This window comes from Sinocyclocheilus anshuiensis, unplaced genomic scaffold (genome assembly GCF_001515605.1).
Source record: "Sinocyclocheilus anshuiensis isolate Anshui unplaced genomic scaffold, SAMN03320099.WGS_v1.1 scaffold107, whole genome shotgun sequence".
NCBI lineage: Eukaryota > Metazoa > Chordata > Actinopteri > Cypriniformes > Cyprinidae > Sinocyclocheilus > Sinocyclocheilus anshuiensis.
This window is the reverse complement of record NW_015549584.1, coordinates 1,021,653-1,038,021: the sequence shown is the minus strand read 5'-3', so window position 1 is coordinate 1,038,021 and position 16,369 is coordinate 1,021,653. Positions and strand designations below refer to the sequence as shown.

Sequence of the window (16,369 nt, the reverse complement as noted above, 5' to 3'; positions counted from 1 at the left end):
TTTTGGTCCTGTTTTTTTTTTTTTTTTTTAAATAAAGAAATTAATGTTTTTATTCAGCAATGACATATTAATGTGTTCAAAAGTGACATTAAATACATGTATAATGTTACAAAATACTTTATTTAAAATAAATGCGGTTCTTTTGAACTTTCTATTCATCAAAGAATCCTGAACATATGTATCATGGTTTCCACAAAAATACTAAGCAGCACAACTGTTTTCACCATTGATATATTCAAGATAGTTGGAAAATTGTTATTTTAAATGGTAAAATTTCACAATATTACTGTTTTTACTGTTTATTTTTGATCAAATAAATGCAGCCTTGGTGAACATAAGATACTTCTTTTGAAAACTTTTGAACAGTAGTGTGTAATCAAATTTCTTGGTTATTTTAGTTATTGATTATAAACAATTATAAAAGATGCTGTATTTGTATGATCTTCTACGGTTTCCATTGGTGTTGTCTCTACAGCCTTTTGCAAATGGCTTTGCTTTTACCAGTCAGTCTATTAATCGATGATGATATCAACAAATTCATGGAACGATTTGAGATTTAATTGTAACATCTTAATGCTGGATCATACAAATCCAGCATCTTTTATAAGGCTTTGTGATGCTAAAACTTTATTAACATTGTTTGTGGTCAGTGCAGGGTGGGGTGATTTAAAGTGAGATGTGTTCGGGTTAAACCTAAGCAAAACTGTGCTTTGTTTTTCTTGTTTCAAAATGAAACATCATCAGGATTATAGCAGGCTGCTCACTGAGCTAAAACCAAACAACATGCTGTTAAGATGTTACAGTGTAGAAACCACACAACCTTGCTCGAGAAATGCTCTTGCTAAATGATAATATGGTGTAATAAACACTCGCTGGACAGTAAAAGCCATGTGAGCCTGAACTTTCAGAGCCGTGAATGTAAGAATATAGTTAACCACCCCATTCAGCAAGATACATTTGAGAATTAGGTGAGTTTGACTGGTCAGGACGGGTATATATGGAGAGGTTCGCACAATGTTGGCCGCAGAGATGGCTCATTTAGAGGACCATCCATAATTCATCATACTCTTCTGTGGCCCAATATCAGTCCGGCCTGAAAGCCCCTTTATTTTCTAAAAGCCTCTACCTGGCTTCCTCTCAGACACTTCACTGCAAAAAAAAAGCAGTTAAAAGCTCCCAGTGTCAGACACTGAGCTCCTGCTGGCAGTGGATCAACATTCACATTCACGCTCTAGAGGGGAAATAAATAACACCCAGGGAGAAAAGACGAGGAACAGTTGCATAGAGGAAGAGTGAGCTACTGGTGTGTGTTTTCTCTCTGTCGTCAAAATCCCATGTTTCCGCAGGACAGAGCTGGCAGTGGAAAGATGCAGGGAGTCACATGGAAGCTGCAGTGAGTTTAGGAGAGACTGCAGGAGAGCACACGCACACACATGTGCTCTCCTCCAAAACCTACTGAGCTAAGCAGCATTTTAAAGCTCTTTCCCGAAACAAAGGCTGTTCCAAACTATAGATATAAGGCAACTCACTATATTTTCGGGACAGATGGACACACACCAGGGATGCACAATAAATCTGTACCATATCAGTTGTTTTTTCATCTAATTATATTTCCCCTATTTTTACATTTTAAATTACATTTTCCATCATCTAATGGTCACTTAAAATATTTTTTTTAAATACTAATTATTTAATAATAATGTCAAAAGCAAGTCTTAAACTGAATGTGCATTTTTAAATACTGTACATTATAATCTTGTGATGACTTAACAGTTTTGATTAATATTTGTAATTATTTTAGTGTTTATTATTTTATTTGGAGTCAGTAGGTTTTTGTTTTTTGTAATTAAAATTTAGAAATGAATGCTATTATGCTGCCAAGATGCATTCAATTGATCAAAAATCACTGTAAAGGCTATTACATTGTTACAAAAGATTTGGAATAAATGCTGTTCTTTTAAAAAAAAATGCAGCACAATTGCTTTAAACATTGATAATGCAGTGATAAGAAAAATGAGCACCAAATCAGCATAAAATGATTTTTGGAGGATCATGTGACAGTGAAGACTGGAGTAATGGCTGCTGAAAATTCAGCAGAAAATGTAATAATTTTTCACAATATTACTGTTTTTACTGTATTTTTGATCAATAAATGCAGCCCTGTTGAGCATAATAGACATTCTTTAATAATAAACTTTCTAAAAAAAAATAACGACCACAAACTTTTGAATGGTAGTGTATATCATTTTAATATCAACCATGTATTGTTTACTGACGATGACATGTAAATAATTAGTTGCTTATTTGTGTCAGCCAGATTTTTTTTTTTAATAACACGCATCCCCTAACACACACACACACACACACACACACACACACATTCTTTTGTCTCCTTCGACTGTTACTCTTTGCTTCACCATCCTTTAACATCTTGTAGTAGCTTAGTGGCAAGTCTGGTGAAAACATCCTGCTATGTGACAGCAGCTGCTAGTATGTTGCAGAAATGTCTTTCACGTTCATTAGGTTTAAAAGGACTTTGTGTAAATGATGAGAAGATTTGTTGAGATCTGAAATTTCTCTCTTTCTCTTGCATACTGCTGGGGTGTCATTAGAAGGGCACATTGCATAAGGTGCCCTCATTCCACGCTGAAGTCCGCCATTGCTCTCCAGAGACACACTCCACCTTTCTTTCAGTATATAGGGTAGAGATGGGGAGGAGTGCAAAATAGGTAGTAAAATAAGTTAGCACTCACGCATTTGCTCAAAGAACATTCAATTCAAGTAGACTGCAATTTAAGTGTCCATTTCTTTTATGATATTTGCATTACATTGTTTATAATTTAAATTATATTATTAAATATATTATAAATATAAATTACTGCTGTTAGTATTAATAATAATATTAAAAAACAATAATGATAATATTTTGTATTTCATATTGTACTCAGGGTTTTGCTGTTGCTGTAGTCTTTTGGTCAATGTTAGCGTGTCCTCGTTGCCAAATAACGGACAAGTGCATTGTTTTGTAATCAACTCTACTACCTCACCTAGTGAAATCTCATTGGCTAGCGAGTGGAGGTATCCTGGCATCATGCATCATGTGATCTCTGCTCCGGTGCCAGTAGCGCAGGGAGGGGCCATGTTTGTTTTGGACAGTGACTCTCACACGGATCTGGGACATTGATTTCAAGCATGTTCCGTAGATGTGGGATGGCTTTGGTGGTCCTGTGCGAACGCTGACGCTTGTCTATTTTATTAGCAGGTAAAGAGAATTACAAGTTTTTTTTCTTGAAGATATTAAACCATTTGTATTTTTGATATTTCTTCTGGTTAACGTGTATTGATTATTAACCAATTCCGTGTATGTGTAACGCTACCACATCTCAAGGTTATTCTGTCATCTATAAAGTCGCCTGTTCAGCTGTATTTGAATTTGTTACAGAAATGGTGATCGTATGTGTCAGATCTTCTTTGTGCTTCTGAAAGCTTTTAGATTTTTTGTCAGCTATATGTTATGTCTGGAGTGCTTTTTCTCATCTGTTCCCTGAGGGAATGATTAAATGTATGACTAATGGCTATTAGTGAGAGAGAGAGAGATTTAGGCTAATATCTGTCTATACACTTTTTATCTCATCAAATCAAGCCTTAGAGGTTTGATTCGCCCCTTGTTGTGAACTACATATAGTACTGATGATTTACCTCATGTCATTTGATGCTTTATGATTTTCTTTTTTCTGTGGAGCACAAAAAGAGATGTTTTGAGGAATGTTCATGCTGCCCTTTTTACATACAATAAAAAGTGGATGGTGAACAGTGGCTGTAAAAAAAGAGCACCATAAAAGTGGTCAGTACAGCTTTTGCCCTATATTTTAAGTTTTCTGATGTCATGATAGCTTTGTTTGAAAAACAGGCCAAATTGAAGTCATTATTTACTGAAAACCATCTCCTTCACTGAAGCTTACAGATCTTATTCTTGCGTGAGTGTCAGGTTTGATTGTGTGTAAACATGAACGAGAAAGTTCAATGGAATTAATAAAATTGTGTTTTGAACAACATGACAGAATTGTATTTCACATCAACTATCCCTTTAGGGTACATACATTTGTTGACCTGACTGTTAGAAACTCCTACTTGTACTTTATGCTGTAAGCTTTATAATTTTATGCTTGATTTACAGATCGTTTGAATCACAGAGGCTGTGTTTTTAGTCACACCTTGGCTTTTCTGAAATTTCATCCCTCGTTTCTACAAGAAACTTCGTCATGAGTGTTATTTACCGTTCGTATTTACACAAGGGCAGAGGCTTTCATTTGTGTGTGTTCCTGTTTAACTTAAGCCACAACCCTGTCTTGTCTTCGTGAAACTCTGCCTGTTTTCATTAAGGAAAACCGGATAGGACAACAGAGCTGTAGTTACCACTGTTACCTTTACAGTTGCACGGCAGGGTCATTCTCCACTCTCCATTTCACATGCCGTGTGTTTGCAGTCCGCCTGCTTATTACTAATATTTTCTGCTGAGCTTTGGACCTTCATCCATCGAAGTGTCAGCTATATGTTATGTTTGGAGTGCTGTTTCTCATCTGTTCCCTGAGGGAATGGTTAAATGAATGGCTAATGGCTGTTAGTGAGAGAGAGAGAGTTTTAGGCTAATATTTGTCTATACACTTTGTGGTAACTTCTCAGGCCTACTTATAGTACTTTTTAAACTGACAATTTACCTCATGCCATGTGATGCTTTTTGAATTTCTTTCTTCTGTGGGGCACAAAAAAGATATGTTTTGAGGAAGGTTCACACTGCTCTTTTACATACAGTGGAAGTGGATGGTGAACAGTGGCTCTAAAGCCCCTTAAAGCACCATAGAAGTGGTCCGTACAGCTGTTGCTCTATATTTTAAGTCTTCTGATGTCATATGGTAGCTGTGTTTGAAATACAGACCGAATTTAAGTCATTATTTACTGAAAACCATCTCCTTCACTGAAGCTTACAGATCTTATTCTTGCGTGAGTGTCAGGTTTGATTGTGTGTAAACATGAACGAGAAAGTTCAATGGAATTAATAAAATTGTGTTTTGAACAACATGACAGAATTGTATTTCACATCAACTATCCCTTTAGGGTACATACATTTGTTGACCTGACTGTTAGAAACTCCTACTTGTATTTTATGCTGTAGGCTTTATTGTTTTATGCTTGATTTATAGATCTTTTGAAGCACAGAGGCTGTGTTTTTAGTCAGACCTGGGCTTTTCTGAAATTTCATCCTTCTTTTCTATAAGAAACTCCGCCACAAGTGTTATTTACCAATCGTATTTACACAAGGGCAGAGGCTTTCATTTGTGTGTGTTCCTGTTTAACTTAAACCACAACCCTGTCTTGTCTTCGTGAAACTCGACAACAGAGCTGTAGTTACCCCTGTCACTTTTACAGCTCCACGGCAGGGTCATTCTCCACTCTCCATTTCACATGACGTGTGTGGTCCATTTGCTTATTACTAATGGGTGTGTTTTTGGATATTTCCCCTTCAGCCCGTGACGCAGATGAGCGGGAGAAGTGGGTTCATGCCTTAGAGGGGACGATTCTTCGCCACACCCTTCAGCGGGTAAGAGCCACATCAATGCCACATGTACCACATTTATGATCTCAGAGAGGTGAAAAATAAAATATGCTTAAAGACCTCATGATTTTATGCTGTACTCTATATGCTCTACTCCTAAAATGTATAAAGTAAAAGTTATGTATTTAAATTATTATATATATTTATATAATTAATATTATTATTATTATTTATTTATTTATTTATTTTTTAAGTATTTCTTTTGACAGCTACCAATTACTTGAGAACTAAGTGGCTAAAATTTATTCATTTTGTCTTTAAATTTTTTTGTCCATGGTGTAATCCATTGAGTTGCTCAAGATTGTAGTGTAAAGTTATTTATTTATTTATTTATTTATTTATTAAGGACCCTTTAATATGTCTTTCTGTTTCAATGGGAAATACCTCAACAAAAGAAAACTGCACTTGTCAAACCTTTTCAAATCTTTTGTGATAGCAAAGTCAGTTTAAGAAATGTTATTTTCCTAAAATAGGGAAATGTGTCTTCCCATTGTCTGTCATTAGGAAAGCATAATGTGTTTTTAATTAGAGTTTGTGTAAGATTTGCTTTTTTTAATGATCTGAAAACTACAAAAAAAGGCCTGAAGAGGAGCTCTGAAGGTGTTGAATGCATTAAACATGCCGCCTGCTCCATACCAAAGGAGGAAACCAGGACAGGCTAAGAAAAGCAAGCAGCTTTATAGTTTTTTCCCCCCATTTTGTAAACAATTTTATGAATTTTTTAAGCCTACTTTCTTCCCCCTGTATTCTTTCCCTCATCCTATCCTCTCAAAGATCTCTCTGTTCCTTCTCTACCTTAGCTCTGTGTCTTTAAAAAACAAAAAAACTGCTGACTGGTAACTGCGTGTACCTACATGCAGAGTGTGCGCAGCTATCCTTGATGGATACCACAGCTTTGCTTATTCAGCCAGCCCCTCCTGTGCAGCAGATGACAAATCCAATCACAGTACTGTATTTTGTTTCCTACAATCTGTAAAGCTTATGCTACTTTTTCTTCTTCTTTTTTTTCGCTTATGCTACTTTTTCTTCTTTTTTTCTTTTGAGGAAGTCTACTCTTTCTGGTCAAGAGTGGTTTATAAAACGGCTCTGAATCAGCCGGCAAGCCAATAGGTATTTGTTCACCTTATTCGCCCCTCCTTTAGAGGGGAACTTACAGGAAAGGGTGTGCGAACTAATACTGAAAGTGTTTCTGTGAGTGTGGGTCAGATTTGTGGAGGCATGTCCTGCAGTGGCAAGAACCGAGTGAGTATCTTTGTTTTGTTGGGATTTACTGATGCATTAAATCATGCTGTGTGTGTGTGTAAGTGTGGACAGGTAGGGGTGGGTGTGTGAGTGTGTGTTGACGAAGGTAGGAAAGCATTTGCTTGTGCAAATAAAGAGGGCATGGGTCACACTTGAATGCATAGTTACTTTTCTACTAACTTGAGATTTGCAATCTCAGCCACATTATGTGTGTACGGTCTGTGCTGACATGAAACAGCACATGACTTAGAGTCAGACTTGTGTGTTTGCCTTTCAAATGTGTCACTGGTGGGTTTGTTCTTAAAAAGACACAACGATAGCCTATACACCCCAGGTGGCTTAGTTGATTCACGCTGAAATATTCCCTGCAGTTGTTAGATGTTCAGATTTTCTGCTATGAGTCAGACTGAAAGAGTGAGTCAATGGGACAGCTTCCAAACAGCTTCCTGTCTGGACAATCTGTGTGTTCAGGTGTGTGTTAACAGCTACCATGTAGCTCTCTCAGCGTGCCACAGCTTTCCTCTGCCAGGCACAGGATAATATAATTATCTAATGATTTCTTGGGGGTTGCAAATGCTTGTTAAGAGGTATTTTGGCAATTTGTTCATGCTCAGGGCTGCTGGGAGGTGAGGTGTTTATGGTGCCTGTAGGATATGACCAGGCATACTTAACTAGAGAATTGTGGGTCAATTCCCAGGGAATATGCATTTCAGTAAAAGTGCATGCCAGATATATTAACATCATATTAGCAGTTAAATCACAAATCTGTTTGTCTCTTAACCAGATATTGTCCCTTATATTATGTTTATGTATTATGATTTTTGATTTGTCAGAAATACTAGTTACCTATGATGTTTTTCTGGAGATTGTGTGGCATATTTCATTTGTTAACATATTTCAAGTCAGTTTCTGAACTACCCTCTGAGGTTATTTATGTGCTTTTTGGGGGGTATTTAAGAAATGTTCCACCCTTATTCTGTTTAAAATAGAATGAATAAAATAAAGAATAGTTACAATACTGTTTGTACATTCACAGTTCTTGGGAAAAAAAGAGTTAAAAAGTAAAATGTTAAAAATGGTTTCAAATAATAGTTTAAAAGTTTTTAAAAGTCATCTGTTCTCATGTATTTTTTGTTTTATAGTATTATTGTTAAAGATTTTTTTTATTATAGAATTTTTATCATTGATTAAATTGAAAGATTCTATATGATTTTTATTAGTACTATTGTTGTTACTTGTATGTTTTTGTGTAGTGATTGCTTCTGAAAATGTTGTATTATTGTAAATGATGTATTGAAATTATGCTGTTAATGTTGCCATGAATATAGCCATTGCACATGCTTCTACTAAATACTGAGCAAAGGGTCTGAATACTTAGGACCATGTGATATTTCAGTTTTTCTTTTTTAATAAATCTGCAAAAATGTCAACGATTCTGTGTTTTTCTGTCAATATGGGGTGCTGTGTGTACATTAATGAGGAAAAAAAATTAACTTAAATGATTTTAGCAAATGGCTACAATATAACAAAGAGTGAAAAATTTAAGGGGGTCTGAATACTTTCCGTACCCACTGTATATATATAAGTAGATATACAATAGATATACAAGTCTATCTACGACTGCCCCTTAAAAGCGCTCCTATTAGATGTCAGAAGTACAAATAACCTGCAGATTAGTACAATCAAGCCATGCCTTTAGAGTGGAACTTGAACTTTAGTTTAATTTAAAAGCAGCAAAACTCTCATTAAATATTTTTTTGTGCGTCTACATACATGTGTTTGCAGTCAACTCAATAAATCAAATGATTTCATGCTGATATTCCACTTAACCTTTGATTCCTGAGTGGATTTGCTCTGCTCCTGCAGACTTTGACCTATTTTTATAATGTTTACAGTTTTGACCGACTGTCAGCTGCCCATGGCTTTTCTTCACTTTCCCATGCAGTTCAGTTCCGCCAATCTCCACTGTGATGTCTTTCATGAGGTCCGGCAAGATCCAAAACTCGCGACAGTGACCCCCCAGACCAGGGAGTACCTCTCCTATAAAGGCTGCTGCCAACATTGCCTGTGCTATCTAAACTTCATTCCTCAAAACCATGTGGGCTAGCCGCTATTAGCTTTAGTATTTATTCTGTTTATTCTGACTAACTTAAGGTTGTATTTGTGGTTATGCTACATATAAAAGAAGGAATTGTGGTTTGCCTTTCCTAAGGTTACAGTAATAATATTTTAACGTCTTGTTCTAGTTATAAGGAAGCTGTTTTAAGGTTTTAGTGAGAATTCACCTGTGTAATTCCCCGAATTTGTGTGTGTTATGAGTTTAGGGAAGACATCACACCTATAGGAGAAGTGTCATAACATAAAACATGTGCTGTAAAAAGTAGTTATTAGTTAATGTATGCTAGATAAAATGAGCATACATTCTGTTGACAGTTTGTTTATTTATTAAACTTTTTCTTATCTATTTATTTAAAAATGTACCCTATTTTTAAAATGTCTAATTTAGTACTTTGGGTAAGTAAAACGGAAATGAATACATGAAAATTGTTGGTTAATTGTATGTTATCATGATCAACATTAAAGTCCAGGTCTGCATATATCAGTCATGACAAGTCTGTTGATCATTTTAAGCAACTGAAGTATTTTTTTGTTTTCATTTTTTCAACCTAGAATTGTTTGACTCCGTTACATAGAAAGGCTCAGAAATATTATCACAGCTGGCCATTATGATCAGCTGGCCTCATGTCCTAGAAACAAACACTATTCGGTGCAGTGTTTGATGTGTATTGGATGACTTTTTTTTTCGTGTTTCAGATCTGTACTTTTGCATTTAGAATAAAATGACAATTGGAGCACATGCAATATGGTTTCAATATGGTATCCATGTCATTTCCTCTCTTGGTTTGCAGGCCCAGATGAAAGATCAGATGAGAGAGTTTGAGGATCTACGCCTATCCAGAGACGAGGCTCTTAACCAGGCCAAAGAAAACGAGCGCAAGATCAAGAGCATGGAGGCTGAGATCATGCAGCTGCATGAGGTTTGTCTTGTTGGATCAGAATTGTGCTGCAGCTAGGGTCAATTTAATTGTTTGTTAGTTTAGAAGAATAGGATTCTTTATAAAATGGTATGCATGTGGAAAACGTTTCCTTTTTTTTTTTTTTTTTTTTTTGCTTTGTAGATTTCTAGTATCAGTAACTATCAATAACCAATCACAGCCTGTACCCTTTATTCTACAGTTCAGTTCAGTGTCAGTCCCTCTCATGGTCTGATCTCTGTTTATGCCTGTTGTCTAATTGTGTAATTCAGTTAAAGCTGTTAGAGAGAAATGTGAACGAGCAGGGGGCAATTCTGCTCAGTTCCTCTCGAAAGCAGAACGTGACTGAGCTTAGGACACCATGGAAGCTTTTATACGCTGTAGAAGGACTGAAACTGATCCCTCTCACTTTCACTTGCAGGAGGCAGAAACAGGATTCGTTCCCAGCGTTCAGGACTTTGACAAGAAGCTAGCTGAAGCTGATGCGTATTTGCAAATTTTGATCGACCAGTTAAAAGTAAGGCTTTTTTTTTTTTACATAAGACCTCATCGTGACTCAAAAGTGCCTTGGGTTTTGAGTTGACATCATTTTTCTCATACATTGCTGTCTAATTCCTGCTCTTGTTGCATCCTATAGCTCTTCGATGAAAAGATTAAAGACTGCAAGGAAGATGAGTCGCGCAGAGTAAGACATAATCATTTTTATTTGTCATCAGAGGTGCGTTGTCTATCAGAGGCTTCCTGCCAGGCACAGTATATGACCGAGACAGTCCACTTGTATTACAATAACTGTGAGTAACAGGAACGCCCAATATGGCATCTCTATTGAAGGACATCCCACCTTCCATATAAAAGCCAGAGTAAAGTCATGTCTGATCAAAATGTAGAGCATTATTATATCATCTTGTTTTAGCTGGCAAGCTAAACTGTTACTTGTTAACTGTAAACGCAAAGAAAGGTAAATTTGCCCATTTTCAGGCAATATATTATGAAGTTTAAAAGACATTAATATATTTTCATGATTAAGAGTAAATGGTAACACTTTACAATAAGGTGTCATTTGTTAACATTGGTTAATGTATTAACTAACATGAATGAACAATGAACAATACATTTATTACACTATTTATTCATCTTCGTTAATGTTAGTTCATAAAAATTCACCCATTCATTGTTCATGTTAGTTCACATTGCATTAACTAATGTTAACAAACACAACTTGTGATTTTAATAATGCATTAGTAAATGCTGAAATTAACTAAGATTAATAAATGCTATAGAAGTGTTGTTCATTCTTAGTTCATATTAACTACTTTAGTTAACTAACTTTAACGAATCTTATTGTAAAGTGTTACCGAGTAAATAAATCAAGTTATTTGCAATCATTTCTAATAAAGCACTAAATGCAAATCACTCAGTCAGTAACTCAATATACATAAACATTTTCAACAGTAATGAAAATGTATATGTATATTGTAATTGTTCAAATGCAGAGAAATTCTGAAGATACTTCACATACCAAATTTGAAGCCAAGATTTTACAGAGAGTCACATTTTAAGCCTATTTTAGGGGATGAAACTCATGAGACTGTCATTAGGTCTCAGGCTTTCGTTTCTGCTTTTTTTAGGTTTTGTAAAGGTGCATCTTTGTTTTTAATCCAAGAGCATTTCACAGTTGTAACTGAAACTTCTTCATTGTCCTATTCGCAGAAAATCGAGAACCTGAAGGACACGACTTGTGTAAGATCGTCTGCACCTTCACCCTCTTAATGCATTTTGGATCTAATTTTGGTAGTGGAATGCATTTTCATTTCTTGTTTTTTTTCTTTTTTTAGAGTATGGTAGAGTCCATCAAACACTGTATCGTACTACTACAGATTGCCAAGGTAAAACGCTTGTCTCTCAAGCTCAGAATGTGTATGCACCTGTGTTTTGTCTTCCCACTATGTTAATATTTATGTGTCTTGTGCAACCCAACCTGTAATTTTCCATAACCCTGTTAAATGTTTATTTTGGCCAACTTGTGAACAAGTCAGCAGGGACCATATTAATGGTTTGGAGAGGTGATTCTCCTACATTAAGGCCATTTTTACACAGCAGCAGGATATGATTGTCAAGCTTGATTTACAGTGCTAAGTATGGTTATGCTCACATTGACCTGTTTATCAAAAAACATTGTATCAAACTCCTGTAAGTTTTACTATGAATGTGGACCTGTTAGTAAATACGGTTGACAATCTCAAACACTGACTGTGTGAACATAGCCTGAGAGATTGAGTAGGTTAAAATACCTTGAGTGACCATTGTTATTGCGTTAAATTAAAGCAGAGACCATTTGCATTTTTTTTTTGCTTACTCCCAACTGTGGAGTTGCCTTATTTCTCAATTTGTGTTTTCTTTTTTAAAATTTGAAGGATCAAAGTAACGAACAGCAACAAGCAAACGGACTGATAGTAAGTCTTGACGTTCCTTAGCAATGAACTAGTCTAAATCAAACGGTGCTACTGTTCTCTCTTCCACAGAAATCACATTTTCACTTCAGTAAAACTGAACCGAGATGTGCATGACCTTGATCGTAGGGCTCTGCCCACCACGTCTACATCTCTCTCTTTTTTTCTCTGCTTTCATTCTTTCTTACACTACCTGTCGGTAATTCTGGGCCTGTCCTTTCCTGTGGTCATGATTTGCAACAAATTTAAACCTCAATACTTCTTTCCGACATTGTGATTGAACCAAACTGCTTCAACCCTGCAAACATAAGACACGCATACGTGCACGCAGCATAATCATCGATTTTCCGTTGCCATACATGCTATTGAACCATGTAGGACAAATGGATACAGATCTATTACGACCTACCCAGAGGCTCTCATTGGGTCAATAACCGTCAAGGCTAGTGCTGCTGAAGTGACGTAATCCTCAACTGCGTTTAATACTTCTCACAGACTGGTTTAGTTTGAGTTGAGTATGGCTAAAAAAGCCAAATCTAAAATTCGTATATAATGTTTTATGCACATTATAGCAGATTTTTTAAAATGCAAACAGTATTTAAGGACTTTAACCAAATGTTGTGTTCTTCTGTTTTTGGAATCTGAGTTTCTTCCTTCTGAAGCTGTGATGGCCATCTTTTGTCCACTGACCTGAGTGTCTCTGCCTCTTGATTTAATCTCATTCTAGTGTTTATGTATTCACTGCAGAGCTCTAATTGCTCCAATTGGCTTTTAATTAAGAACGGCTGCCTCTGTTGTGGTACAACGAAACAGATTATTCAGAACAACAAGTTCTTTTGCAGAAAAGCCCCTCCAAACTCACTCCACTCACTCCCCTGCATGCCCTTTTCCCCCCTTGTGTGTTTTCAGGTAAAGTTACCTCACTGCTGTGTCCTGTGACGTCAGTGTTTCACTGTGCATGCTGGGTAGAGATTATTTATCTCTCTGCCTTGCCTATTTAGTGTATGATACACATGTGCTGATCTTGTCGTCATAATAGCCTTGTGTCTGAGTCTGTGCCGACTGACAGATGCTTGGTGTTTGGTTACCATAAGGCAGAGATTGACTCATAGTGATTTTTGCATATTGAGGAGATTCAGTGTGACGGGCCACAGCTGTGAGGTTGCTCATTTGGACACAGTGTATTATAAAACACTGAATCTGATTCACTGATTTACATACTTCAAATCTTTCTCTTAATTATCAAAGCATCATTGACTATTTCTGTGTCTCTGTGTGAAAAGAATGTGGACCCGTAAAATGGTTAAAGACAACACAAGTGGTAATGCATGTAACTTGCATAACATGACTTGTTATTGACATATGACATCAATTTAATGCAGCCTTACTGAATAAAACTAGTCTTTCTAGTAGTGTTAATTTCATGTTGTCTTTAACAATAAATAACAATGTTTTACTATTTCATGAAGGAAATCAGAGCATTGAAGAGTCAACTGGAGAAATTGGTGTTTTTTTAAAGATATCTTGTATGTCTGAATATTTCACTTACAATAGTGCTGTCAAACGATTAATCGCATCCAAAATAAAGGTTTTTGTTTACATAATATATGTGTGTGTACTGTGTATATTTATTATGTATAAATAAATACACACACATTTATGTATATATTTAAGAAAAATGTTATGTTTATATATTAAATACATTTATATATGATATAAATTATATGAATATAAGTATATACATGTAAATATTTTCAAAATATATGCTGTCTGTGTGTGTGTGTGTGTGTGTGTGTCGTATATAATGTTTTATGCACATTATAGCAGATTTTTTAAAATGCAAACAGTATTTAAGGACTTTAACCAAATGTTGTGTTCTTCTGTTTTTGGAATCTGAGTTTCTTCCTTCTGAAGCTGTGATGGCCATCTTTTGTCCACTGACCTGAGTGTCTCTGCCTCTTGATTTAATCTCATTCTAGTGTTTATGTATTCACTGCAGAGCTCTAATTGCTCCAATTGGCTTTTAATTAAGAACGGCTGCCTCTGTTGTGGTACAACGAAACAGATTATTCAGAACAACAAGTTCTTTTGCAGAAAAGCCCCTCCAAACTCACTCCACTCACTCCCCTGCATGCCCTTTTCCCCCCTTGTGTGTTTTCAGGTAAAGTTACCTCACTGCTGTGTCCTGTGACGTCAGTGTTTCACTGTGCATGCTGGGTAGAGATTATTTATCTCTCTGCCTTGCCTATTTAGTGTATGATACACATGTGCTGATCTTGTCGTCATAATAGCCTTGTGTCTGAGTCTGTGCCGACTGACAGATGCTTGGTGTTTGGTTACCATAAGGCAGAGATTGACTCATAGAGATTCAGTGTGACGGGCCACAGCTGTGAGGTTGCTCATTTGGACACAGTGTATTATAAAACACTGAATCTGATTCACTGATTTACATACTTCAAATCTTTCTCTTAATTATCAAAGCATCATTGACTATTTCTGTGTCTCTGTGTGAAAAGAATGTGGACCCGTAAAATGGTTAAAGACAACACAAGTGGTAATGCATGTAACTTGCATAACATGACTTGTTATTGACATATGACATCAATTTAATGCAGCCTTACTGAATAAAACTAGTCTTTCTAGTAGTGTTAATTTCATGTTGTCTTTAACAATAAATAACAATGTTTTACTATTTCATGAAGGAAATCAGAGCATTGAAGAGTCAACTGGAGAAATTGGTGTTTTTTTAAAGATATCTTGTATGTCTGAATATTTCACTTACAATAGTGCTGTCAAACGATTAATCGCATCCAAAATAAAGGTTTTTGTTTACATAATATATGTGTGTGTACTGTGTATATTTATTATGTATAAATAAATACACACACATTTATGTATATATTTAAGAAAAATGTTATGTTTATATATTAAATACATTTATATATGATATAAATTATATGAATATAAGTATATACATGTAAATATTTTCAAAATATATGCTGTCTGTGTGTGTGTGTGTGTGTGTGTGTATTTATACATAATATACACAACACACACACATTATGTAAACAAAAACTTTTATTTTGGATGCGATTAATCGTTTGACAGCACTAACTTACAAATGGATATTTTAATTTTTTCAGCACCTTAAAGGGATAGTTCAGCATTTACTTCATTTACTCTCCCTTGTGTTGTTCAAAATCAGTGTAGAACACAGAAGGAAAAAGTGTATCCAGGCCACTTTAAAATGAAAGTTCATTATACTTTCAAAGAATGACCAATAAAAGTAAAAAGTCATACAGGTTTAGAACAACATTAGTGTAAGTAAATGATGCCCGAATTTTCATAATTGGGTGAACCATCCCTCAGTTCAGTTCTAGTAACTGAATATCACAAGTCCTTGTTTCCCCTGAGGATTTCTGTGATAGTTGGGTTGGGCATTGAGACTGAAATCTCCTATGAGAGGGTGTATTTATAACGTGTTTGCCTGTGAGAGCTGTGTTATGTATCATGTCTGTGGTTCTCTGCAGAGCACCATAAACCCAGTGGATGGGGTATTCCAGCCTACCCCTCTCAACACCTCTGTAGTCAGTGCCAGTGCCATGCCAACGCATACCACTCTACCCACAGGTGAGCTGTCTATCTCTTTCTCCGTTTTATTCCTTAATAATGTTGTATAATATATATTTTTTTATGCTTATTTTGAAGGCTTCTTGGCATTTGTAGTTTGGATTTGGAAACTCAAAGATTAGATTTGGTTTGCAAATTTTGTGTGCATTTATAAGGGCCAAGGGCATATGAAGGGTGTGTGTTCATCTGTAGATGGAGCTCCGGTGTGTAAAACGGAACAGAGGCCTTCTTCTTTACCCGTGGGCCCTGTTGTTACTGTGATGGGCAGCCTTCAGACCCCGACTCCGAACAGCACAGGTACGAACCAACAATGAGACAGCCATCAAAGTAAACGCATTTAATCTAATTTCAAAGTGTGTGTGTGTGTGTGTGTGTGTATATATATATATATATATATA

General features: G+C 35.9%; 1 protein-coding gene across 2 annotated transcripts in view; it reads left to right on the top strand.

Moving 5' to 3' along the window:
• Window positions 1–16,369, top strand: part of LOC107657891 (oxysterol-binding protein-related protein 9-like) — a 34,932-nt gene that overhangs the window by 5,186 nt on the left and 13,377 nt on the right. The window contains exons 4-11 of one of the 2 annotated variants that reach the window (XM_016446183.1): window positions 5,526–5,599; window positions 10,313–10,408; window positions 10,529–10,576; window positions 11,602–11,631; window positions 11,727–11,777; window positions 12,306–12,344; window positions 15,872–15,971; window positions 16,164–16,268. In XM_016446183.1, coding sequence (XP_016301669.1) covers window positions 5,526–5,599; window positions 10,313–10,408; window positions 10,529–10,576; window positions 11,602–11,631; window positions 11,727–11,777; window positions 12,306–12,344; window positions 15,872–15,971; window positions 16,164–16,268 — 543 coding nt within the window. Of the gene's footprint in view, window positions 1–5,525; window positions 5,600–6,205; window positions 6,857–10,312; window positions 10,409–10,528; window positions 10,577–11,601; window positions 11,632–11,726; window positions 11,778–12,305; window positions 12,345–15,871; window positions 15,972–16,163; window positions 16,269–16,369 lie in introns of those variants that run through there. The other variant, XM_016446184.1, reaches the window with a different exon arrangement.